Genomic DNA, 25,565 nt, shown 5'->3' on the forward strand with positions numbered 1-25,565 from the left:
ATAGCGTTTTGCTTATTTGTGTTGAACCGTCCAAATAGCGGCAGTTTGAATAGATAAAGGGTTTATATGGTCATCATAACAACACTCAAATTAGTTTAGATGCAAAGTGTCACCTTTTCTATTCCTCCCCGATTGACCTCCCCTCACCTCCCCCCTCCTCCACTGGAGAGACAACGCCTTTGACGTAGTCAGCGAAACTTAAAGGAATTCACCTGGCGGACCTGAAGTGTGTGAGGAGTGAGAGGAGTGCTCTGTTACCTTCACAACTTTACTACTAAAACAGTGTCAGAGGCAGGAATTAGAAACTCTGAACATCTGATCGACGCGAGGAGCAGAGCAACAGCCATTTACCTAACAATGCTGTAACAATGCCCTGACACTTCTGGGAACTTATATCGGTGACTTGGGCAACAGGAATAGCCTACTTTCTCGGGGAGTTCCGGGTTTATGTAACACTTCAACCAGCGTATCGCCCGAAGCATGAACATGGAACTGCAGTCCTTAGGGACGAATAGGAGCAATGGCGATGGAGCAGATCATGTGTCCGCCAGTGAGCAGGTGGGTGCAATTGTCCTCATCTACTACAAGTGCTATCGAGAGGGTTCAAACCATGGGTCGAGCGGTGCGCCGCTCCACACGCGTGTTTGGGTGCACTGCGCTGAATAGGCTGTTCAACCCTCGGTCAGACAGTATGGACTCATAGTTTAGTTTGGCAAACTAGACCTTGTATTATATTTACCCTCTATTTATTCCAGTGGCAGAGGTTTGGTTTGAACATTGAATGTCTGGTAATTTATCTGGCGCGTATGAGGGTCTGGTCTCCCCCCCCCCCCCCCCAAGCAAATATTTGAGCTTCATAATTTCCTCTAATGCTGGAAATGACTTTAATAGGTATACGTAAAGGGAAAAGGCCAATGTTCAGCCACCAGGTTACAATACAAAATATAGCCTAATGGAATAATCTGCAGCAAAGCTGTCAACACACCTATAGGCATTTTACTCGTCTGTCCTCGTTGTTTCTTTCGTTTTGGGAATTGTGCATGTGTGTTTTTGGGATTAAAAAAAGGGTTAGGAAAAGACCCGCAACTGTCGGAGAAATTGTTGAGTCTAACGTCATAGTAACGTTTTAACTTTTTGATTGGAGGGGACAAATGCACGGCTTCTAAAAAATGAGTGCGCTTTACCCAAAAGTAAAAGTTTGCTTGTTTATTTCTCCACACTAAGGGGTCGGTACCTCCCACAAAGAAGTGAAATAAACATGTCGCGCATATTTTCTTGTCTGCATCACACGCATAAACTTATTTGAAGTAAGCAATGTTTGGATATGGTGTTGGAATGAGACGTAATTTTAATGGCGTATTTTTCTTTCCGTATGTAGGTTCAAAATGGATCGACCCCTGCCGAGCAGAATCCGCTGCTCTCCCCGGTGAGCTGCTCATGCGTCATAATAGTGTAACATATTCCCCCTCATTGTTGTAAAAAATGTAAACATTGGTGTTATTGCAGGACAATCCCTGTCACGTTGTGTGTTGTTATTGTTTTGAATGAGGAATGTTCACTTCTCCCTTTAAAGGAGACTGGAGGAATTTAAGGCATTCATTTCGTTTCAAGCTTAGTAAAGACATGTAGGAGTCCAAGGGAAGAGCTGAGCACATTTTAGTATGTTGACTCTTTCTCTTAAGGTTATACTTCTTATAACTTCTTATCTTGTTGAACCCCCTCTCTTGAAATCCGTTTTTTTCATGAGGAAACCAAAGGACACACTCTTTATTTTCTAATGTGTTGGAGACAATCTACAGACAACTGTGGAAGAATCTTTAGAGAGGTTGTTATGTTCTGGTCAGTGACCCAGACAATATCACAAGGTCTTGGCAACACTGCACTCCCTCGGGTCACGGAGCGAGGTCAGACCTCAGCCCGCAGTTCCTCTGAAACCATGTTGCTCTGTCTTTAACCCTAACAATGAGGGTCAGGTGTGTGGGGGCGGAGACATGTGACGCGATTGCGGGGAAATTACCCGTTTGTTTTTTCTTCCGAAGTATCCTGAGAGCAATGGAGACGCTACCATTCGGGTCCCACCGGATGTCTCACCCGAGTGCCGCAAGAAGAAAGTGGTCCGTACTGACTTTCTTTTTTTTTTCTTTGTCAAGTATTAAGCGGTCTGCTATTAATATCAGGGCAAGCATTTTGCATGTTTGGCGGCTTGGAAGTCACCCAAAATCGTAGTTAACTAATATTACCCCATTTTTTTTTTCATTTGTGTAACAAATAGTCTTTTTATTTTTATGAAGACTGAATTTTATTTTTTCCTTTGAATGCGACAGCCCCTGTTTATATTCTAGGGCCGTAGTAATGAACGGTTGGTTGGGGGTCAGTACGTCTGAATGTTGTGTTGTGACGTAGGTTCGCGAGGTGGAGCGGTTGACGACAGCGCTCAACGCAAAGGTCTTCTGGAAGTGCAGGGTGTGGATGACCATCCTCTTCCTCCTCTTCTTCATCGCAGCTGTAATCTTCATCTCTATAGTCCTGTGCTCAGGTAGTTACTCAGTTGATAACTTCTATAGAGCCAAGGGAGAAGGAGAGGGTGTTTGACTCCCGGCCTCATGGTTCTGGGGGTCGAACCCCAATGTCTGTGAGGATACCTGTGGCTTACCCCCATCCTCCACTCACTCCACTGCCTTCCGGTTTCCACCCGGATTGAGTACAAGGTTTCCCTCCTCACTCACCAATGTATCCATGGACATGCCTCCCCCCCCCCCGTACCTCAAAGAACTTCTCAACCAACATAACGCAACACGCTCCCCCCGCTCCACTCACTCTAACCTCCTCCACATACCCAGAACCAAACTTAGGACCATGGTGGAGATAGGGTCTTCAGTGCTGCCGCCCCACGCCTGTGGAATGCCCTCCCCGACACCTTGAGGGCACCACAATCCACTGATTGTTTTAAAAAAGGTCTTAAAACATTTATATTTAAGAAAACCTTAGGCTCCCACACTTAGATGTTTTTAAACCCCCTTTTTATTTTTAGAATAAATATAGATTTTTTTTTTTTAACAACACTACTATTAACCTGTAGCCCTATGAGATCTTCGGATGAAAAGGGCACTATAAATTAAATGTATTATTATTATTATTATTATTATTAAGATGCCTCAGTCATACTGATGAAACTCAGGGGCTGATTGAGGCTACACACCTGGATTGGGAAATCAACGCATTGGGAAATAAATGCACATACAGGAGGTATCAACTTCTCCTAAAGCTGCGCTAGCACAGCTCTGTAATAAACTGGTTTATACATCCTCAATATTCACACACTCCATTGACCTATATGTGAAATAACTAATGTATTTTGAATAAGAAAGTCTGATGGATTTTGTACAAGGGTGAAGGTTTTGGGTTTTGAAACTTGATTTGTGTCTTCTCAGTCTTCCGTAAGGATCCGGACGATACATTTGACCGTTCATCCTATGAGATTCCTCGAGACTTCAATGGAACCTTTCGGCTAACCAATCAGGTGTCGGCAGAGGAGCTCCTCACCTCCTCCAATCAGAGTCAAGTCCTGGCCTCGCAACTTCAAAAGAAGGTTTGGCCTAACTGTATAACCAACAGTTAACATGAAAATCAGTCACACTTTGGTGTGACTGATGTATAAAGAGATTTCTATCTGTGTAGATTGATTTCAACCGGTCAACAGAACACTATCGGTTTGTTTGAAGCAGTTGAATTGTTATACCGGCTGTAATGTAAATATTATTATGTGAGGAAAATGAAATTGCACCTGTTAAACCGGTTTCACGGCCTAACGCTGTCTTTGTGTTTGCCACAGCTCTATGGCCTCTACAGCGACTCCCCTGCTCTCGGTCGATACTTCTCCAACGCTGAAATCTACGACATCAGGTTATTGTCTCACAGCTCTTCAGAGCCAGATTCCGTATCTTGCCTTAAATTGTTTGTCTCTGTGCGCTGTTTGTGTGGAGGTCTATGTCTTCTTCTGTTTGTGTGTTCGTGTGTGTGTGGTTGTTTGTAGGCCTATGTCATTGCGTGGCAGTGTCTTTGTGTGCGTCTGTGTCGTTGTGCGCGCCGTCTACGTCTTTGTGTGTGTCTGAGGTGCGTGCGTATGACGCCCTCTCTTCCTGTCCACCAATAGGAACGGCTCAACGGAGGCCGTGTTCGGGCTGAGCTTCCTGCTGCCCCGCGCGGACCAGGAGCGGCTGAGGAGCTTCACGATGAGCCGCCAGCTCGTCTACAACGTCCTGCGCCAGGCCCTCTACGACCAGGACACCAACCCCCCCGGGGCCCTGTACATAGAGCCCAGCAGCCTCCAGATGAACTGAGGTCTTCCAGGGGGCCCCAGGAACACCAACGAGACTGTGTGGGTGTATGTGTGTGTGTCAGGTTCAGAAGTGACTGGTAGATCGTAGGGCCCGACCGATTCATCGGCCGGCCGATTTAATCGGCCGATTATAGCCTTTTTGAAAATAATCAACATCTGCCAAAAAGACGCAGATTACAACCGTTTTTTTTTTTTTTTTACAAATGTTATTGCGCTTAGTATCCTGCAGATTGCGCTCCTACTCGCCTTGCTAACTAACAACTTTAGCTGGAGTAAAAAAGAGGAGATTGAATTTTACCGTACAACATGAAAGCACGCTCGCTCAGGCAGCTGCGCGCTCACCTCACCAATGTACACAAGACGCGTTGTTTGAGCATGTTGTGCCTGTTTTTCTTTAGGTCCCAGGCCATGTTAATTTGTTATACTGTAGACTCTAACGGTGAGACCATACTGCTCAGCACGCACGTGTTAGTCACTGCTCACCAGCGCAGCACATTGGGAGTTAGTTATTTATTTTACATTTTACATTACACTCATTTTTTACTGTAAATGTATTCTAAAACACTCAAAGGTTCTGCATTCAATTCACATATTCGTCAAAAGTGTTTAAAGTATATTTAAGGTATCAAAAACTATGTTTTATAGGCTTTTTTTTGTTTTGTTTTTAATCGGCCGATTAAATCGTAATCGTAATTTTTCTCTGAAAATAATCGCCATCGGCATCGGCACTCAAAAATCAATATCGGTCGGTTCCTAGCAGATCGGCAGCCAACAGCCTCTCGTGAAAGTGTGAAGGTCATGGCATCACTCTGCTTCGTCATGTTACTGTGGGTGCCTTCAACTCTAAGGAAGAGGAGCCTCTCTCTCTCTCTCTCGCTCTCTCTCTTCTCTCCCCAACACCCCCCCCCCCCCCCACACACACTACAGGGTCCTATAATCCCAGATATCCTCTAATCGGGGCCGACTGCCTCACTAGATTGCGACTTCTATAAATGATGTAACCACTACGCCATGTGCATCCATACGAATGGTGGCAAGGCCGGGCCTAGAAGCCCTTTGATTTCATTCACGTGATTGTAGTCAATGAATTGGACGTCAAGTACAATGCAGATGAATTGTGTTTTTGCACCATGTTCCCGACCAGATTGAATGTTTATGTTTGACTCTCAACCAAAGTTTCTGGATTTCATCCCCAATGTCCACAATCCTCCTGTAGACATCCTTGAGCAAGGTGTTCTACCTGCACCTTAACGACAAGAATCGGAATACACTGGACGTCACCTTGGATGAAAGTAGCTGGGTTCGAAATTGTTCCCTATCACGGATATAATGCAACATATAAGGTGCTCGCCATTTTGCAGTGGTGTTCGAATTCTCAGTGGTTAATTTAATTCACTATATAGCAGACAATAAGATACCCAGAATTTAAGTGATCATACAATGTTCCCTACATGTTACTCCCGTATACCACAATGCAATGTGGTCGGTTCTCTAAACGCCATTCACTGACGCAAATGACATTTAGAAATGTTTAGCGTAGTGTCCGAATTCTTGTTTGTTCATTCACTATATCATAAACACTATATAGGGATTAGTGAGTGAGTGAATAGAGAATGATTTCGAACCCAGCTAGTGTCTGATAAATGTACATTGGTAAATGTAACATGGGTAAATGCAATTAGGCTCAATATTTTTTATTAAATGTTTTATACAAGAAAGCGTTGTGTTGAATGGTTTACATTTTCTTACAAGAGAAGAGAAAGAAATGCAAAATATCGTATCTACTGTAAATATAGCCATTTTATTAGTCTATCACATTATCGTGCATTTTAGAACCAATACTTTGTTTTTTTAAAAAGGGCTCACATAAGCGTGTTCTTCTTGTGCATTTTACATTCTTACAGAAACCAATGCCTGCCAAACTAAATATGGCTTCCAGTGCTTAGAGTTCCTTCAACAAGACAGCAGTGTGGGCATATTTGCAAATTTAAAGGAATGAGGAATGGCGCCATCAGGTGTCAACCAGTGGTAGCGACCAAGGCCGTATATCAGGGCAATAATTACATGCAGGTGGGCACAACGAACAGTGAATGCCAGAGAGCCCACGGTCTTTTAGTACTCCCAACAAACTTTGAATTTATGAGTATCTAATCCACACAGCCTACCGGACAGACTGCGTCAACTTCGACAGGCCAAATGGATGCAGGAAGGAAATTGTAGGCAAGTACAAGAAACCCTCGAAGGCATTAAGGCTGTAGCATGGACCTATTGGGCATTAGCTAGCACCAAGCCAAATAAGCTACTGACATAACACATTTATTGTATATTTTTTAGACCAATTCGATTATGTAATTTTCAGTACTCACAAATATTTTCTTATCTTTATCTCCTTCAAAACGTAAAAGGATGAATAAACGAACAAAACTGTTAGTAGGGAAGCTTGGAGCAGCTGTTTTTTGGGTGGTTGAAAGGTAACTTTGAACCACTTGTTCATCCAGACGCAACCTGTGGTACCTACCCGACCCGTACCACTGGTGGTACGTGCAGGACGTAATGAAGGTGGTGCGAGTACCACTGGTGGTGCGTCCAGGTACTGCAGGTGGTACGTACAGGAACCGCAGTTGATACGTGGGATTTTATTCTTGATACATATGTTACGTACAATACAAATGTACAATAATTAGGTATAGGTAATACAAAATACATATATTATAAATACTGCAGTATAATGGATTGTTATTATTGAAAAAAATAGTTGTGGTTTGTACATTCTATCGCGGTTTCCATTGTAATGTTCCCCATTGATGTTTTGTATGTTATTTTTTTGTTATAGTGTTATTTATTGTGACCATTAGCAACGTTTCACTGTTTCCCACTGGTCATGGCCTTCCTGCAGTAATTATTGCGCATAAAGGGGGCGTTGCCACTCTCCATTGGCATTGGGCGTTGAGCCAATGCCAATATTACAAATATATTAGGGTCTACATCTATCTGTCTCTCCAGCTTTTCTGGCCTCTTTGCCCCATGCTTCTACACATTCAGTTGTTTGCATGGTTGGTCTTAATTTTGATGGTTGTGTAGACATACAAAAATGATCATAATGAACTTATAAACTAATAATTAATAATAAGATAATTACTCGCAATCAACTCATAATTGATAGATAATTCATAACATATTCACAATATATCCTGATAGACATGATCGATAACTGATCAACTCCAAATTAATACCTTATCAATAACAGATTCACTAGATCCTACTGGGCACAATGCCCAATAAACACCTGAGCTGTGATGTGACTCTGGCTGAGACCGCCTTAATGCAGGCTTCAGACCAGGTAATCTTCTGTCGTTGGCGCTGCTAAAACGAGCATGCTAATCGTTTGTGGGCTGGCTGAGTTAAAACGCTGTCCGCTGTGTGCGGTGGGAAGCATGCAGGGCTTTCAGGCCGTGATCTTGCATCACGGATCAGACAATCAGGTCACGGAGGTTAGGATAAAAGGTAGAACGTAACCAGATCGTAATCAAAGGGAGACACCGGGCCAAGCCGTTGCTTCACAGTTCACGGTTCACGTTGCTCAAATGTCGTGCTGTGTATACAAAGAGCGGCAAGAGAGTGCCTTTTTTTTGGGCTGCCTATTTTCTGCTCTATCTCCTTTGACAACTCAAATTAACCCATTTCTTGCATTCAGTTGCATGAAATGTGCGTTATAATATTTGATTGAGAATCTGGTGGCTGGAGTCAAGGCTCGTAACGGATGTAAAATAAGCATTCTAGGTTTTAACTCCTGCAGTAAATTATAATTGTTGAAGTTGTTTGTAAGACTTTCTTATCGTCAAAAATGACCCACTAACATGAACATTCAGTGAAGCAGACTGATAAATTCAATTATGGAGCAGAAAGGTGTTGGACAGGGTTCGTTGGACAGTGAGCACAGGTCACTAAGGAACAGGTAGGTTGTTGGATAGTGAATACAGAGACGGGTCACTAAGGAGCAGGTGGGGGCCACACCCTGAACACAGATACGCATCACTAAGGAGCAGGTATAGGGGATTAGATAGTGAACACAGAGACAGGTAATTTAGAAGCAGGGCGGGGTTAGGCGGGGCATACTCCGATGGTGGAGTATGCAGATAAAGGGATGCCTATTGGTTGCCCTATTTAGATGGCAACCCAATTTGACCCTATTGGTTTGTGAGTGCGCTTCAGATGCATCTTTTTAAATTAGTCCTCCAGTAAGATCAGCTGAGGCAGCACGTGTGGCACATGGTTTCACGTTCGAGTATTTATTAGTTTCTTAAATTGCCTTAAATGTTTATCATTTGAAAGAGTGAGGCCATTACAGAATGATGGAAAGACATAACCTTTTGACAGTTTTCTTATTCCTATCCAATCTAAGGTCAACCACGTCTCGTTTGTCGTGGTTCTACCGGTCAGGTTGTTTCTACAGATATCCTCCTCCTTCCTCTACAAACATGATCCCTGCCTCCACAAACATGATTCCTTGAAATAAATTAGAGGCAAGAGAAAATTAGCTGCTCCATTCACTCCGATTTGAGCTTGTCGGCCAACGTACTTTAGCTGTTAATCTAAAGTCAGATTGGTGAGAAAGACTTAATGTAAGTAGAATTACATTGTAATGATGATTACACACCTGTCGTACACATAGTGTTGCTTGATGGTTGATGGTGGGGCTCCTCCCATCCCCTCCTCCTCCCCTCCTCCTCCCCAGATGATGTGAGGCTTTGGGAGGGATTACACTTTAGAGGAACTCCCTAAATACCTTAGGGTTTCCCTCAGATCTAATTAAGGCACAGTGGTTGTTGCTATCCATATCTATAATTACAGTGTCAAGGAAAGTACGTTAACATTTTGGAATTACATTTTTTTCTGAATAAATTTGTCAAAAAATTTGATCTGATCTTCATCTACGTCAAGGGTATTGACAAACATGTGTCTAAAGATAATACAAAAAATATATTATCTTTCATGTCCTTATTGAACACACTCATTCAACATTCAAAATGGAAGTGGAAAAAGTAAGTGAACCCTATGCTAACAATCTACAAATGGAGAAAGTTTGGCACTGTTGCTACTCTACCAAGAAGTGGGCGCCCCTTCAAAATGACACCAAGAGCACAACAAAGACTCATCACTGAGGTAAAGAAAACTCAGCTGAAACTGTGTAGAAGAAAACCAGTTATTCATAACTGTTGACTGGTGAATTTCTAAAGTCTTTGAAATAACTTTGTAACCCTTGCCAGCTTTATGTAAATCCACAATTATTCATCGTTGATCTTGTGCCGAGCAAACTCGAAAAGTTTTAGTGTTTTTTATCAGTCAAAGTAGCTGTAGTCCACACCTCCAAACTTATTATCTTAACAAGACTCCATTTGTGCTTAAACCTTACTCCAATTAGCTTTCTGAGTTCATTAACTCAAGGGTTCACATACTTTTTCCACAATCACTGAGTTTTTTTTGGTTGTTCCCAATAAAGACATGAAAGTTCAAAGAAATGTGTGTTATTATTTTAGACACATTTTATTTGTCAATACCCAATATTTTTATATTTGAAGAAATACAATAGAACATTTGAAACATAACAATATAACATACAAACTTTGGGCTAATTTAGAAACTTAACCCTTAAATCACTGAAGACTTTCCATAGTATGGATCGAGTTTGAGCAACCCATCCACACATACATACAACGAATGCATGTGTGAATGGGTTTATACAAATGGCTCTGCAAACTGTCACTGTTTGGAGGAGCCAAAGGTACATACAACCTGGCCTGGTGCCCTTCCTCCAATACCACGTATTCCGGAAGTGGTTCCCACCCCTGAAGCTGCGTGCCAGGTAACACCAAGGCGTTCCTGGAAGACTTATCCCATTAGAGGGGTTTATTTCCCCCTTGAGACGCTAGAAGACTAAGAGATCATGCCAATGACCCACCACCGGCTTCTGTCAGTCCCCTAGCCCTCCCTCTCAGGTGATCTCCATCTATCCCTCCGTCCCCACCCAGCATCCCACCCTGGTACTGCTGCCGCCGCTGCTCTCCGGGGACATCCTCAGCTACCGCCGTCAGCAGAAGAAAGGTGTTCATCGATCGAGAAGCAGACGATATGGGTGCCCACGGCTCGAACCTGGACGCCATCTTGGAGGAGGACATGCACCACTGGTACAACAAGTTCATGCGAGAGTCGCCGTCGGGTCTCATCACCCTGTTTGAGCTGAAGAGCATGCTGCAGATGAAAGGCATGACCGAGGAAGCCAGCAGCTATGTGGACCAGATCTTTTTAACCTTTGACATGGATGGGGTAAGAGGACCACGTTATACATGCTTGGGGGGCTACTCTATTCTGTAGAAGGCCCTGCACAGGTCCCCATGATGGTGAAACACTCATCGGATGTCTATGGAGGTTAAGGAAGAGCGTGGAGCAGCTAATGTCATGAGCTAGCGGCGTGTGTTTTTCACTTGGAGATGATAGCCAATACTGCAGGTTATTCCAAAATAAATTAATATATATATATATATATATATATATATATATTATGAAACTATTTTTGGAAAAGTTCAAAAGCAAGTCTAGTGTAGAGTATATTAAAGGTATAAAGTGTATTGCAAGGCTTCACCGCAAAAAAAACCAATACTTTTTTATCTTCCAGTCATCAAGTTTCATGGTTTCATTCCCTGCTTTGTCATTCTCTACAGGACGGATACATAGACTTTGTTGAATACATTGCAGCAGTAAGTTTACTGCTCAAAGGGGAAATCAACCAGAAACTCAAGTGGTACTTCAAGCTCTTCGATCAAGATGGGAATGGAAAAATCGACAAGGACGAAATGGAGACTATATTTAAGGTGTGTCCTTTTCAACGGTGTGAAGAGACCCTCAGGTGTGAAGTGCAGTTCTTTGTCTGTAATCCTTCGCTTGTGAAGCTTAACGTACTAAACGGGGGAGTTAACCTGTACATGAACTAGACTATTACGTGTAATCTCTGTGATCTTGGGTCTTCTTGTAGTTATTTATATCTTTACTTTCTATTGCTTTCTTGCGGAAGACGACTAGGAACACATGTGATGTGAATAATAATTCAACTTTGTAGTCCGATTCTGAGTTTAAAGTCACAATTATTGATGGGGACCACATGCTGACCTACGGTAGATAGAGAGGAGGAGTAGGGCACACATGCATTTTCTTTATAGTTCTGAGATTAAAGTCAGAATTCTGAGAATGAATTCAGATTTTAATCTCAGAATTCTCTGAAAATTCACATGTCACCTACATTTACATTTAGGGCATTTAGCAGACGCTTTTATCCAAAGCGACTTGCAATAAGTACATTTGTCATAAGAAGTTCAACAATATATCGCTGTCGGTACAGAAAGGATGTTCATAGCACCAAGTGCAAGTACAACAATCGCTAGGCTAACCAATTCCCCGTGTTACAGCAATGATAGCATCTACTGCAGTTGCTACACAGTACTATAATACAATACAATACAACACAACACAATACAGTGTACAATGGTGTCCAGAAGGGGGAGGGTGGCTATGCAGAGTCGAGGTGGACTCTGAACAGGTGAGTCTTGAGTCTTTTTCGGAAGATAGTGAGCGGAGCACCTAAATCACAGATAGGAAAAAAGGCAGCAGATGACGGCCTTTAGCTTGCATTTAAGTTACCTCGTCATGGGGCGTGATCTGCTTTTAAGTCTTTGTATGTGATCTGCTTTTAAGCGCCTGTATCATAAGTGACAATCAATGGATTCAGCGACATGACTTTAAGGTGTAAGGGCATCTTGCTCCAAGTTGCTTACAGGTAGACTGGAAATGGGGTTCGAACTCAGAACGTTTTGAGTCCAACACCCTAGCCACCAGCGACTTCACTATCCTGCCCCCCATGTGATTCATTTTAATCCTCACCATGTTGCAATGTCTGTTCTCCAGCTAAAAAGTGGATTTACTTGCATCAGTGATGCTACCGCTAACTGACGGTGTTGTTGCTCCTGTAGGCAATTCAAGACATCACTAGGAGTTACGAGATCCCACCTGAGGACATTGTGACTCTTGTTTATGAGAAGATTGACGTAAATGGAGAAGGTAAGCCGCATGAATGCGCTTTAGAACAAGAGCAAGCCACACATATTGATGTTGGCCCAATTCTTATTGGCACATGTATATCATATTTATAACACATATAACAAGGAGGACTGTAGACTGTAAAATTAGTCTAGTGTCTATAATTTTCTTAAAGCCAGCTAGTACAGAACCTCACAAAATGTATGGCAACAAAGGCCTCATCTAAAAGAAGAAACTGTATATACACGTGCATATCTTGTATAGCTCACATATATACAGAAAGTCCCCCAATATCTAGATTGTTCGAAGGAACAGGCATTCAAACGCATTGACCGCAGGAATGAATAGTCACATCACGACGAAACGAAGATGACTATTAACGCTATCTTTCTCACTGAAGGGGAGTTGACCTTGGAGGAGTTTATCAGCGGAGCCCGGCTGCATAGCGACATCATGGATATGCTCTCCAAGATGATGGACCTCACCCATGTCCTGGAGATAATCGTCATGGGGCAGAAAGCTGTCAACTGACAAACATTTGTAATTCCCATTACGGGGGATTAACAATGGAAGAGAGAAGGGTTTGGGAGAGCTGGAAAAGGCTGAATTTCAAAGGCAAACTGCATTGTGTTCAGAGAGCTTTAAGTGCCAAGTTTTGTTTTTGTTTATCTCTGGAGATGGATTTTGGATGAGTTGACTTTGATCAGTAGTCTGAAAGATAGGTCTCTGTTTGTCTCGAAAGTTTGTAATGTCCTCTTTAACAGATTCACGTGTGTGTGTAATGCAAAGCATCCGGGACACCTTCAGTTCTGTTTCAGGTTGCATTGATACCGTTTTAAACGGTAGTTCTTTCAAAGGTACGAATAGATCCAGTAACCCATGTCTAGTATGATGACGCACAAGATGTTTAGTAGTTTTGACGAGGTGTTATTTCAAATAGACGAACATGTTGCCTTATTCATCAATACAATCTGTTTTTGATTTCATATTCACTTCAGTCTTGTGATCTTTCCTCAAAAGTTAGATGGGAGCTATTGACCAACGTATTCCCTACCACTTATAAATTATAATGGTAGGGAAATACATTTTTGCCATCGCAGAATGTTATTTGGCTTTCTGTGACCCACAACAAATGTACTTTCCTGAAGTATGAGGCAGCTGTGAGGCCTACATTGATGGTAGGCCGTCCTGTGTGAAATGGAATATAGCATATGATTTATTGAGGTAGGAGATTTTGGGAAAAACAAGTGTGCTTAGTGTTCAAGACGTTACATTAGATGAATCTACCTATCCTAGTAACCCTAAGCCTCTTATCAACAGCTTGCTAAATGGTTTAACATAATGTCTAACAAGTCGAGGAAAGGATTTCATTTATAGTGAGCCTGCAAAGGTTAGTGTCCATGCAAAGGTTAGTTTCCATTAGTAGTTTGCAATTGATGGCAATATTGTTAAACATACACGCATGCAAGCGCACACACACATCCAAATAAATCCTATTTATTCCCAGTTTTCTTTCTCACCCTGCAGTATAACAGCGAGATCACCCAGACCCAACATGTGTTCTGTATTTAGATTTCGGAGGGCTGCTGAAGTTCAATCTACCCAAGTTCAAACAAATTATCTGTGCCATGTTTCATGCAAACATGTGAGCTGAGGACGTGCCATTTTTAAAACATCATGTTCTGGGCATGACCTTTGGTAAAGACCGAGCCAAGCCCCCCTCTAGACGAATCCCCACAAAAGGAGGTAATTTATGGAAATGATCCATCTGTGTAGTTAATGATTTAACAAGACATACAGTGAGTTGCTGGACTTTCAGACACTATTTCAAGCCCGGAGAAAGTTCAAATGAAGTAAATCAAATATAGATAAGAACTTGACCGCACGTAGCGTCCACAATGCACCCCAACATCTAATCTGACCTCCACGAACCACTCCCAGAACAGGCTACCTTCTGCATCCTATAAAAGCAGCGCTCTGTGCTCTTGATGCTTTGCACTGCACGCAAGCTTTGCCCTCCTTCACCACCACAGCAGCAGCAGCCAAGCCAAGCGCACCCACACCGCAACCATGCAGACGGCCGACAACAGACTCAACAAGAACAGCATGGTGCTGGCACTGAGGAGGTACAGTGCGGCCGTGAACCACATGGAGCACACGGTCCTCCTGCCCACCCTACTGCGGGACGTCCCCTCCGACGACCTCTGGGACGGAGAGGTGGAGGAGGAGGAGGCGTCCCAGGACCTGTACCAAAACTATCTGACCCTGAAGGCCATCAAGGTCACGGTGGAGAGTGGACTGATCCCGCTGGACGACCGACGGTCGGCCAAGAGCAGAGCGGCGACCCCGAGCCCGAGCCTGACCTCAGGGTCCCCGGTGGAGGCTGACCAGGAGGCCCTGTTTCACTTCCACCTGAGCGGTCTTTTCTCTGTGCTGGGTCACCTCACCAAGAAGTCCCAGAGCCTCACGGAAAAGTACAAGGAGATCATTGGAGTGGCGTATTGAGACGATGAAATGTGGACTTTGATGCACCTTGTCGAAAAGCCTCAGAGCGGGGTTCATATTTTGCATATGATGTAGAATATAGCTGAGAATGTCTCTGAAACTGTTAAAACTGTTTACATGTAATGGTAAAACTGATGCCGGCGGAATACGGAAACTGAATAAAAAACGTGACCAGAAATGTTGTGCGTTGCTGTATTTTGTGGGGCTTTTGTGACCTTTTCCCTCTTTGCATTCAATGTCGCAATATCTGTGTCATCTGCGATTTTTCCATATCATTCATGATGTAATCCAAGAGCACACTTAATCCAAACTAAAAGCAATTTAATGCTTTTAATTTGTTTTCATAGCCTATTTTTTCCTAACTTTTAAAAGGAATAATAAATAGCAATTAAGAGTACTTTTTAAATCAGATTTTTTTAATTTATTTACATAGATATTTCACAACAAGTAATAGAACAAGTTAGCATCACAGAGTGGTGGGTGGGAAGGTGTTTTTCAGCCAACTGTTCTGCCTTGTCTTTTCCAATCGATCGCCGGTGTCTAGCGGACAGGGTGGAAGGGCTCCATGACCTCGGCTAAAGTCTTCTTCTCTGATGGGTCATAGAAATCAAACACATGAACAGCGTGATTACTATTTAAATCAGTAGGCTGCTCAATGCTCCCTTGATTATTCATTTTAACTCCATAGCACGACCATTTTATTCAACCTTTAACTGAATGAGGGTACGATAGGTATGAAGTGCTGTGTGATCCAACTCTAGAACAGGGGGCTAGATCTACATTAAACCATTATCCACAATTGTATGGAGGTCACCGCGTAGAATTATGACTTGTAGTGCAGAAAGACCTGAAGAAAGACACTACCTTCTAAAAAAAAAAAAATATATATATATATATATATATATATATATGGGACTTTTTTATATTGCTAAATCACCATAGCAACAGCATACATGATAAACCGAGGAATCCATCTTACATAATCAATATGTAAAGGTTTTTTTTTTTAAATATATCCTGATTTCCCATTTCCAAAATTGTAGACTTGCAATGGATTATCTTAAGCATTCAGAGAGGATATTTCGCTACACTAGAGTTAGAGACATATTGGTTGAAGTGAGAACCAAAGCCTTAATATCTACCTGCCCTGTTAAAAAAATATCCTTAAAATTTGATTTGAGGGTTGTGATTAATGTCCCAAATAAGGTAATGTGTGTAATGAGACCACTGCTGTATAGTTTTGTGATGAGAAGAAATGTTCTCAATAACTTCTATTCGATAATAACATGTTTGTAAGACGTTTAACTTTTTTCTCTTAAGTATCTTTGGCTTCTCTACACTTAGCTCTAGCTGTAACTGGAGACCTAAATGGCATTTTAAACACCATTGATTTACTTTAAGGGGTAGGTATGCTACTTCATTTCTTCTAGAGTAATTAAATAATGGATTATCCTTTGCACTAACAGGACAAACAGTTTAAGTGAAAAGTAATGTGTTATAATAGTACATGCACTACTCAGGCCCAACCAATAGGATAAAGGTGTTTACCACTTCTTGGAAAGGCGTCTGGGTGCAGGCTGATGTACTTGTACATGTCTCGGTCGAGTTTAGAATAGATGTAGTTCTCGTATTTGGAGATGTGGTAGCCAAGGAACCAACCAATGGTCGAAAATAAGACCTGTCGATGGACACCTTTAAAAGAGGAAGAAAATGTAAATTGAGCAATTTTGCGATGAAAACATTGCTGTTCATGTCCGCAGGTTGAAAACAGATCCTTGTGTGTTGTTGTCGGATGTTCCCAGTACTGCGGTAACCTTTAGAGTTAAACCAATAACAAAGGCCATTCACACGCCTGCTTGGTAAATTATCATTATATGTACATCTGGAGGACTTCTGTTTTCAGTGTCCAGAAGATATATATATATTGTGCACACTGTAGAAAACCGAACAGTCGTCTCACCTGATTTGAGAGGCGGCCTGTGGCAGAAGGCGTTATGAAGCATCGCTGTACTCCAGCCGACAAACCCCAGCCACACCGAGTTCCTGTTAACAATGGCGGGGGGCGGCAGGGCCTTGGCCTCGTCCGGTACCAGACCCATGTTGAGACGATAACCTCCCGGTACCGAGTTATTGATATTAGAGTATGATCTCCTCTCCCGGTTACAAGCTCTCGACTCAAGGGCAATAGGGTGCAACGCGGAAACTTCGCCGGCGTAAACACGCAGCCGCTTGATGGGTTCCGCTCGTTTATTGTTTGGATTTTACTTTATGCGATTTATCTTCTTCTCTTCTCTAGCTACTGTGTGTAAACGTGTATATTTATGAAATTAATTCAATTAATTACAGCTTCTTTAAAACGGTTACATAAGTATGCCACTTGCACATTTAGGCTAGTTCAATTAAATTGCTTCGGGATAGCAACTTTAAAAATAAGAAACATAATCTAAAAATATGGCGAATAAATAAATATATCTGAGCATAATTTGACAATATAGCATAGAATAATATATTTTTTTAAATGACCATATTTTATTATCTATCTGATCAGCACAGTCTAGGCAAATCAGGGACTGATGACATCATTGGAAACGCAGTCCTCGCTCTCTGACTTCGGAGAAGCTGCAGATGATGAGGGATACGCCAAGCCCAGCTGTAGCCGAGCCTTCTTTCATGTTTTCACCGATGCATACCAAGTAACGTTACAATTGGGGAGTGTCCCCCTTGTTTTGGTGAGTAAAAAACGAACGATTTACTGTTGAATCCGCCCAGGGTTGAGGTTTTATGATTTCTTCTCTTCATGCATTTCATTTTCTCCTAGTGCCAAAATGGCCAGTGGGACGGTAGCTCTCTAGTTCTTGCTCCAATTGCTATCTCCGTGGCTCTTCCACCCTGTATTAGACAGATTAGATTACACATAAAGAGTGAAATAACTACAAATATTTCCCTGCATGAATGTGTGCATCCTCGTTTAGATTCTAAGTAACGCCTCGTCATGAAATTCACTTAATTGGGAAACAAGGGGTTTAAAGGCGATCCTAAGAAAGCCACACATTTCTATTGGCATACGTTAGATTGCATCGATTTTTCAATCTACGTTAATGTAAAACAACATAACCCTTCGGAAATGTAAATTCATTTATGCTGTTTTATCTGTGGTTGAAAATTCTAACTATCGCTATTGTCATGTGATCTGGTTCGGTTATTGATTCGACTCGATGGATAATGTCATCATGATCATGTGTCAGAATAACAGACATGGATTTGTTTTCACTGAATCAGACCCCGCATTTGTCTTTACATTGGACTTATAACGTTGTTATAATGTTGCAATTTTGGGGTGTTTTCTCTCGAAGCACCAGGTGCCATATGCAGCCCTAAACCACAGATATAGTGCACTCTCATACATTCGTAAAGCATTTGCGATACAGCTTTGTCATTAAAGTCAGAACATAAGTTTGTTGAGCACATTGTTATCGTTGGGAGAAAAAAAGAAATGCTTTAAGCAAGGCTGGATAATAAACGGTAGGAGGCATTATATACTCACATCAAGCTTATTTCTGACAATGTCAACGGCCGGCAGTTGGTGAACTACTTACATATATATTGTAGATGACTAATACGATAGTTTAAATAATGCACAGTAAATCTAGAATAAGTAATGCAGATTGTAACATTATCAAAAATGTATTGCATTAGTATCACTGTAGAATATCTGATACCATATCATAACAATGTGATTGTTAATGTAAGTCACAACCTAATATTGCTAATAACAGACTAACACCTATCTAATGTTGTTAATAAACTAGCTAATGAACTTGTTTCTGAAAAAGACAAGGTAGGCGGTAGGCACTGTTTTGCATTATTTGATATGGGTACCATATAGACTGGTTAGACTGGGTTAGACTGGCTGGATTATTTCAATTAGAATTAAAATGTATTTTTTCATCAGATGGTGTGCGTCCAATAGGCCTATATAGCCAACCCGGCCACCCACAGAGATTGTTCACCCTCACATTACTGTAAAGTGTTTTTAGCTAAATGCATCTGCGAGCATATTATTATAATGGTAGATAATATTACATGGCTTTGTCATTTCGATCTGTGTTGTTTTGAGTTCTGAGAGCTCTTGCTGTTTCCTTGGTCTGCACTGACTCTGTTCGTCTCGTTCGACGCAAGCAAAAGGATTCGTACACTAAGAAGCTAAGATCGTGTGGCGCTGTCTCAGATGTGAGGAATACAATGTGAAATGCTGTCCACTAATCATGCATATTCGAATGGCACTTTCAGACGTTAATGCATTTTTGCCTAACTACTACCTGCTAATAAATGATCTGTGTCTGTATTCACTGACTTACCCCTACCTGCTCCCGAATGACCTGTCTCTGTCTCTGTATTGTCTCTCTCTCTCTCTCTCTCTCTCTCTCTCTCTCTCTCTCTCTCTCTCTCTCTCTCTCTCTCTCTCTCTCTCTCTCTCTCTCTCTCTCTCTCTCTCTCTCTCTCTCTCTCTCTCTCTCTCTCTCTCTCTCTCTCTCTCCCTCCCTCCCCCCCTCCCTCTCTCTCTCTCCAATCAATACCTTAACGTCTTAGAGTCGGACCAGAGGTGCTAACATGCTGCCTGAGCAAGCAGCCTGAGTGTTAAATTGAACTGAAGTGACAGCTTTCCATTCAGAGGTTTTCCATTACCTATGTTAGGAGCAAACATCATATGTGCTTGCCTCTTTTACATAGTTATTCAATGACGATAGTTAACAAGACGGAAGATAATCGACGCAACAAATCCATCTTGATAGTGAATTTGTGATAACGTTGCATCATTCCAGCTCCATCTATTCAACATCTGGGCCCTCAAGGCCATTGATCTAAAATGGCTCTTTAATTCACCAAGCGTCCTTCCTGTGTTTCTATCCCTCCTTCCCGCCCACAGCCCCTATCCCTCTTCCACCCACCGCCCAGCCAAGATGAGCATGGAAGACTATGATTACCTGTTCAAGATCGTCCTGATCGGGAACGCCGGCGTCGGAAAGACATGCCTCGTCCGACGCTTCACTCAGGTCGGTATCCGTGGCAACTAGGGCTCAAAATGTAGAGGGTAACGTAAGTCAGTCATTCCGGCTGACTGGACCAGGTTGCCGGTTAGATTCTAGAGCTGTGAGTCCTGAGGTGTCCTTGAGCTAGCTGTGCAATTGGACCCCCGATGAGAAGGGTGTCATCTTTTATAACTGTCTTCTCTGAGTTCTAGTGCTACATGGCCAGTGGCCACATAAGTTATGACGGGCTTTGGGTGATCCCAGCGGTTCGCTCTAAAAGTGCAACTCACAAGTTGTACTAGATCTGAAGGGCAGTTTTACCACAAGTTGTGATGTTGATCATCCATGACAAGCCTTTTTAACCCTATGGTGACATAAAACATGGGAGTGTATGATGTCACCATATTGTGCGATGGATTGGTTGGGATTCACCAGTTGGTACAGTCCACCTGGAAGGGGTGGTTGGTTGGTCTATCCCATCATATGTCAGGGATGAAATAGGGAACCCTTTATGTTCCAAGTCCCATCTTGAATGACCCAACCCTTCACACGCAATCATTTCTCTGTGGTTTCCAGGGTCTCTTCCCTCCGGGCCAAGGTGCCACCATCGGAGTGGACTTCATGATTAAGACGGTCGAGATCAAGGGGCAGAAGGTGAAGGTAAGAGAATATCCGATTGCTCCGACCAAAGTAATGCCCAGTAACGCCAAGTGATGCTCCTTCGGTAGTTCATCATCTGACTCTTGCACTTTGTTTTTTTTGGCTTTTGGAAATTACTTTTTTTTTTTTTGCTATGCTTCGCTTTAATACACTACAAGAGTTAATCTAATTGTAATACAATAATTATCAGAAATTTGTGGAATGGTAATAATAAGTATCTATTTTATAACTAGCCTTGACTTTCTGGTTTTCTACTGTGCACCCTTGTCTAGTTAGAAAACTAGGTTGTTTAGCAATACTCCAATTTTGGTCGTGATTGATTTTTTTCCACATACTCACTTGTCGGTGGCTTTGGATAAATGCTGCGTGTGTGGCTAAATGTGGCTGAATGTCAAACGCAAATCTCATTTCATCCAGGGTGTCCGCGACTCCTTAAAAAGTCTTAAAAAGTCTTAAATTCATGTTTCTAAATTTAAGGCCTTGAAAAGTCTTATTCGTTCCAAATGTTATATGCTGGTCTTAAATACTGTAACTCAAGGTCTTAAATTTGTCGGGGCATTCTTTTTCTCGTTGGACTTTTCAGGAAGGACATATAGAGAGGCTTCTTTCTTGCTAGCTGTATATATAAATGATTATCTGCGTGCTTGCTAGCTAGTCTGCGACAATGGGTAGGTGAATGAGGCCCCGTCCACACAAAGCCGATTTCATGGCGAAACCGCAAAGGTCTTGTACGGTTCGGCCTTCCGTCCACACGAAGCCGGGGAATCCGCTGACCGAAACCGCAAACTTCTGAAACCACCCTCGGAGGTGGTTTCAAATCTACCCGGTTTCGTTTTGGATTCGTGTGGACGCCTGAAACCGACTGAAACCGTAAACCATGACGTCATCGCCCCACCCCTCGACCCTCTAGCCAATGACTGTTAAGCCCGCGGAGTCTCAGAACTCACAACAACAAAGATTTCTGTAGCAGAAGCAGCGCCCCTTATGGGCCTGGAATGTGTACTACAGCGTTTCTACAGATCTACCCGGTTTCGCTTGACTCCGAAACCGGATAGATCGAAACCGTAACGGTTTCGCCTGTTTCGGCTTCGTGTGGACGGGGCCTGAGTCTCATTGAGTGACACACATGCTATGCTTGGGTTATAATACAGCAGGATCCCCCCCACCATCGCGTGTTTTGGGTCTTAAATTTCATTCAAGGTGGTATTAAAAAGGTCTTAAAAAGTCTTAAATTTGACTTGCTGAAATCTGCAGATTTCCCTGATTTCATCTCTCTCTTCTTCCTCGACGTCTTGGCTCCCAGCTGCAGATCTGGGACACGGCGGGCCAGGAGCGGTTTCGCTCCATCACGCAGAGCTACTACCGCAGCGCCAACGCTCTCATCCTGACCTACGACATCACCTGCGAGGACTCCTTCCGTTGCCTCCCCGAATGGCTGAAGGAGATCGAGCAGTACGCCAACAGCCAGGTGGTGACCATACTCGTCGGTGAGGAAAGCAACGGCAGCGCTTTGGTACTCTCTGGTCTCCTGGAGGCAGAGTTTCAGTGTTAGGTCAGGGGGAACAGGAACAGGATAGGTTGTTTACCTCCCGGATGAAAAGGTCCCTGGTCAATGTTGGCAACCTAACCAAAGATAAGATGCAGTTTATAAAACATGACATATTACGGTGTTGCAGCATAAACACAGATGCATAAAAACTACAAGAAATATAGAGAAAATATGAGCATACACAAAATAGGATAAGTAAAGGTGTAGATGCAAAATTGTACGTACATTATATCCAGAGTTGAAGTAGCTAATACTGACAGTATATGCTACATCACTGTAACTACATTGTAGAGTAGTGTAGGGATAGTGTTCTCGTTAAGGTGTTTGACTCCCAGCTGAAAGGTACTGGGTGTGATTTCTGTCCACAATCAAAGCTGTGGGCATCCTTGAGTAAGATATCCTTACAACCCCTTAATACTCCTTAATCACATGAATTAAATTCACTTGTGAGTCACATTGTGATCAAAATGTAAATGTCATCATGAGAAAGATGTAACGTGAAGAACAACGGGCATCTGTCTTCTGAAATAAATACCTAATTAAATGTAATTAAATGCATTGCTCACAAGAACGTATGATCCTTAATGCGTACTGCAGATTACAGGACATTAAAAAAAGATTTTTTTAGCATGCATAAATAGAAAAGCAACCGTGTTTTGTTCCTCTGTATACGTAGCTGTCCCACTTTAGGGACCGATTTAGGGTGAAATAAATGTAGCAATCGTCAGCAGCTGAGCTCTCATGATGATGAATGCAAGTGGTCATTAGCTAATGCGCGCTGAAGCAAACAGCTAGAAAACATGGGCAGATTTAGGTTCACTTCACCAGGTAAAATAAGTTCCAGTCCCATATGCACCCACCTCAAAATGTATTGGAAGAAGGCATTCAGGTGTTATTTGTAATTTCGATGGGATTTCTGTGAATGGATTTGTTCCCTCCGAATGTTCAAAATACTTGATAGCACAATGTACGTTTCATATACAACATTCATTTGAGGTTTTGCCTCATACGAATGATGTTTGAATGTTGTGCTTAACGCCAAATGTAATCGATTCATTCAAATTATATGTATCATTTTATATTATAATCATATATGATAATTATATATGGACCAGGATGAAGGATGAAACAACAGCCTTTTTGCTACAGAACCGACCCAACCGATCTACAGAGGGTAATCACCCACTTCCTGTCCCCCAACAGGGAACAAGATCGACCTGTCTGAGAAGCGGGAGGTGCATAGACACCGGGCGCAGGACTTTGCCGAGTCCCAGAGCATGGTGTACCTGGAGACCTCGGCCAAGGAGTCGGACAACGTGGAGAAGCTCTTCCTCGACCTGGCCTGCGAGCTGATCCGGGAGGCCAAGCAGAACAAGCTGGACAACAGTGATGCCGCGCCCATGCTGGGCGAAGGCAAGAACATCAGCTACCTGAGCTGCTGCAGCATCAACTAGCAGCCCCAGTACAGCCCTCCTCAGGGGGTCGGCTGGAGGACAACATGGTCTGCCATGGAGCAGTCAAAACACGCCCACCAACAAACAACCCCTCCCCCCTCCCCTTGGGGGCGAGATGAGGCTTGAAGCATCTAGGTGTTATTCTATCGCTATTAAAATCCCACCCTGCCTTTTCTAGAACCTCCAAATTCTACCAGGGATTGCTGGTGGTCTTCGATTGGCCAGCCCGGGAACCAATCTGTTATGGTTTCCTCGTTGGGGAAACAAATTGAGTGGCGGCCATTTTGGATAACAACAATGTGTCTTGAACTGCAACAGGATGCAAAAACTTCAGGATAATTTGGGGTTTCTCCGCATGATGCTTCGAAGGTTTCATGGTTGGACAAGGTTTACAGACGTTCTGTGCGTGTGCATGTGTGTGTGTGTGTGTGTGTTTGTGAGTGTGTGTGTATGTGTTTGTGTGTGTGTGTGTGTGTGTGTGTGTGTGTGGTGTAGGACGATTCTCTGGTGCTGCGGCTGAAATACAGCACCTCTCTACTGTAGTTCAGAACCAATCGCAATGTTCACCAGCAGTGTTATGAGTGCTAAACGCAGGGGAAAGTATCATGTGGTTGAAGTGTTTTGATGGGGGATGGTTTTAAACTGGGACGGCCATCAGTTTATTCTGACCTTCCAGTCCTTGGCTGTGACATGTCAAGCAAGATTGGGATTCAAAAAGCGAACGTTAAACCTACGCTACTTAACCTTTTCCACTGTAGCCAACATCTTTTGTTCAACGTTATTTTAGATTATGAGCATCGGAAAGAAAAAACGAAACCAACCAAGGATTTTCTTCTCGCTAAATTAATGTGTGGAGGTGGTGTAACATTAGGGGGGGAGAGGGGGTTACATTAGGGGTGGAGAGGGGGTTACATTAGGGTGGAGAGGGGGTTACATTAGGGTGGAGGGGGCGTTACATTAGGGTGGACGGGGCGTTACATTAGGGTGGAGAGGGCGTTACATTAGGGTGGAGGGCGTTACATTAGGGGTGGAGGGGTGTTACATTAGGGTGGAGGGGGCGTTACATTAGGGTGGAGGGGGCGTTACATTAGGGGTGGAGGGGGCGTTACATTAGGGGTGGAGAGGGCGTTACATTAGGGTGGAGGGGGCGTTACATTAGGGTGGAGAGGGTGTTACATTAGAGGTGGAGAGGGTGTTACATTAGGGGTGGAGGGGGCGTTACATTAGGGGTGGAGGGGGCGTTACATTAGGGTGGAGAGGGTGTTACATTAGGGGTGGAGGGGGCGTTACATTAGGGTGGACGGGGCGTTACATTAGGGTGGGGGGGGGCGTTTCATTAGGGTGGAGAGGGTGTTACATTAGGGTGGAGGGCGTTTCATTAGGGTGGAGGGGGCGTTACATTAGGGTGGAGGGGGCGTTACATTAGGGGTGGAGGGGGTGTTACATTAGGGTGGAGGTGAGGTTACATTAGGGTGGAGGGGGCGTTACATTAGGGTGGAGGGCGTTACATTAGGGTGGAGGGCGTTACATTAGGGGTGGAGGGGGTGTTACATTAGGGTGGAGGGGGCGTTACATTAGGGTGGAGGGGGCGTTACATTAGGGTGGAGGTGGTGTAACATTAGGGGTGGAGGTGGTGTAACATTAGGGGTGGAGGGGGCGTTACATTAGGGGTGGAGGTGGTGTAACATTAGGGGTGGAGAGGGTGTTACATTAGGGGTGGAGGGGGCGTTACATTAGGGGTGGAGGGGGTGTTACATTAAGGGTGGAGAGGGTGTTACATTAGGGGTGGAGGGGGCGTTACATTAGGGGTGGAGAGGGTGTTACATTAGGGGTGGAGGGGGTGTTACATTAAGGGTGGAGAGGGTGTTACATTAGGGTGGAGGGGGTGTTACATTAGGGTGGAGAGGGTGTTACATTAGGGGTGGAGGGGTGTTACATTA

The 25,565-nt window shown here is 43.3% G+C and overlaps 5 protein-coding genes across 5 annotated transcripts; 4 read left to right on the forward strand and 1 right to left on the reverse strand.

Annotated features, from left to right (window-relative positions):
- The first annotated feature begins 2 nt into the window (after nt 1-2).
- LOC130405567 (TPA-induced transmembrane protein) lies at nt 3-6,042 on the forward strand. The gene is made up of 7 exons (XM_056610736.1): nt 3-558; nt 1,379-1,426; nt 2,040-2,114; nt 2,404-2,536; nt 3,432-3,589; nt 3,833-3,903; nt 4,154-6,042. Exons 1-7 carry the CDS (start codon nt 481-483, stop codon nt 4,338-4,340), a joined length of 750 nt encoding a protein of 249 aa, XP_056466711.1. The 5' UTR covers nt 3-480; the 3' UTR covers nt 4,341-6,042.
- Nucleotides 6,043-6,413: 371 nt separating this feature from the next.
- guca1c (guanylate cyclase activator 1C) lies at nt 6,414-14,316 on the forward strand. Its single transcript, XM_056610737.1, has 5 exons — nt 6,414-6,559; nt 10,369-10,663; nt 11,059-11,208; nt 12,361-12,448; nt 12,828-14,316. Exons 1-5 carry the CDS (start codon nt 6,540-6,542, stop codon nt 12,956-12,958), a joined length of 684 nt encoding a protein of 227 aa, XP_056466712.1. The 5' UTR covers nt 6,414-6,539; the 3' UTR covers nt 12,959-14,316.
- Nucleotides 14,317-14,413: 97 nt separating this feature from the next.
- Nucleotides 14,414-15,126, forward strand: thrsp (thyroid hormone responsive). Its single transcript, XM_056610738.1, has one exon. It carries the CDS (start codon nt 14,498-14,500, stop codon nt 14,930-14,932), a length of 435 nt encoding a protein of 144 aa, XP_056466713.1. The 5' UTR covers nt 14,414-14,497; the 3' UTR covers nt 14,933-15,126.
- A 212-nt stretch (nt 15,127-15,338) lies between these two features.
- ndufc2 (NADH:ubiquinone oxidoreductase subunit C2) lies at nt 15,339-17,145 on the reverse strand. Its single transcript, XM_056610739.1, has 3 exons — nt 16,893-17,145; nt 16,481-16,624; nt 15,339-15,522 (listed from the first exon to the last, which is right to left on the reverse strand). The coding sequence occupies exons 1-3, from the start codon at nt 17,029-17,031 to the stop codon at nt 15,473-15,475; spliced, it is 333 nt and encodes a 110-aa protein (XP_056466714.1). The 5' UTR covers nt 17,032-17,145; the 3' UTR covers nt 15,339-15,472.
- A 355-nt stretch (nt 17,146-17,500) lies between these two features.
- Nucleotides 17,501-24,476, forward strand: rab30 (RAB30, member RAS oncogene family). The gene is made up of 5 exons (XM_056611924.1): nt 17,501-17,661; nt 19,860-19,986; nt 20,539-20,622; nt 21,926-22,109; nt 23,375-24,476. Exons 2-5 carry the CDS (start codon nt 19,894-19,896, stop codon nt 23,623-23,625), a joined length of 612 nt encoding a protein of 203 aa, XP_056467899.1. The 5' UTR covers nt 17,501-17,661; nt 19,860-19,893; the 3' UTR covers nt 23,626-24,476.
- The last annotated feature ends 1,089 nt before the right edge of the window (nt 24,477-25,565 follow it).

The sequence above is a fragment of the Gadus chalcogrammus genome, chromosome 16 (assembly GCF_026213295.1).
Source record: "Gadus chalcogrammus isolate NIFS_2021 chromosome 16, NIFS_Gcha_1.0, whole genome shotgun sequence".
NCBI classification, from domain to species: Eukaryota; Metazoa; Chordata; class Actinopteri; order Gadiformes; family Gadidae; genus Gadus; species Gadus chalcogrammus.

Bases quoted from the DNA above. Each gene is read 5' to 3' on its own strand.
- LOC130405567 (XM_056610736.1), top strand. From the start codon at position 481: ATGAACATGGAACTGCAGTCCTTAGGGACGAATAGGAGCAATGGCGAT. The intron at 2,115-2,403 runs GTCCGTACTGAC...GTTGTGACGTAG, and splicing joins AGTGCCGCAAGAAGAAAGTG to GTTCGCGAGGTGGAGCGGTT. The intron at 3,590-3,832 runs GTTTGGCCTAAC...TGTTTGCCACAG, and splicing joins CCTCGCAACTTCAAAAGAAG to CTCTATGGCCTCTACAGCGA.
- guca1c (XM_056610737.1), top strand. From the start codon at position 6,540: ATGCAGGAAGGAAATTGTAG. The intron at 6,560-10,368 runs GCAAGTACAAGA...GTCCCCACCCAG, and splicing joins ATGCAGGAAGGAAATTGTAG to CATCCCACCCTGGTACTGCT. The intron at 12,449-12,827 runs GTAAGCCGCATG...TTCTCACTGAAG, and splicing joins GATTGACGTAAATGGAGAAG to GGGAGTTGACCTTGGAGGAG.
- thrsp (XM_056610738.1), top strand. From the start codon at position 14,498: ATGCAGACGGCCGACAACAGACTCAACAAGAACAGCATGGTGCTGGCA.
- ndufc2 (XM_056610739.1), bottom strand. From the start codon at position 17,031: ATGGGTCTGGTACCGGACGAGGCCAAGGCCCTGCCGCCCCCCGCCATT. The intron at 16,625-16,892 runs GTGAGACGACTG...CCTCTTTTAAAG, and splicing joins CAGGCCGCCTCTCAAATCAG to GTGTCCATCGACAGGTCTTA. The intron at 15,523-16,480 runs GTAAACACCTTT...ATGACCCATCAG, and splicing joins AGACGCCTTTCCAAGAAGTG to AGAAGAAGACTTTAGCCGAG.
- rab30 (XM_056611924.1), top strand. From the start codon at position 19,894: ATGAGCATGGAAGACTATGATTACCTGTTCAAGATCGTCCTGATCGGG. The intron at 19,987-20,538 runs GTCGGTATCCGT...TGTGGTTTCCAG, and splicing joins TCGTCCGACGCTTCACTCAG to GGTCTCTTCCCTCCGGGCCA. The intron at 20,623-21,925 runs GTAAGAGAATAT...CTTGGCTCCCAG, and splicing joins TCAAGGGGCAGAAGGTGAAG to CTGCAGATCTGGGACACGGC.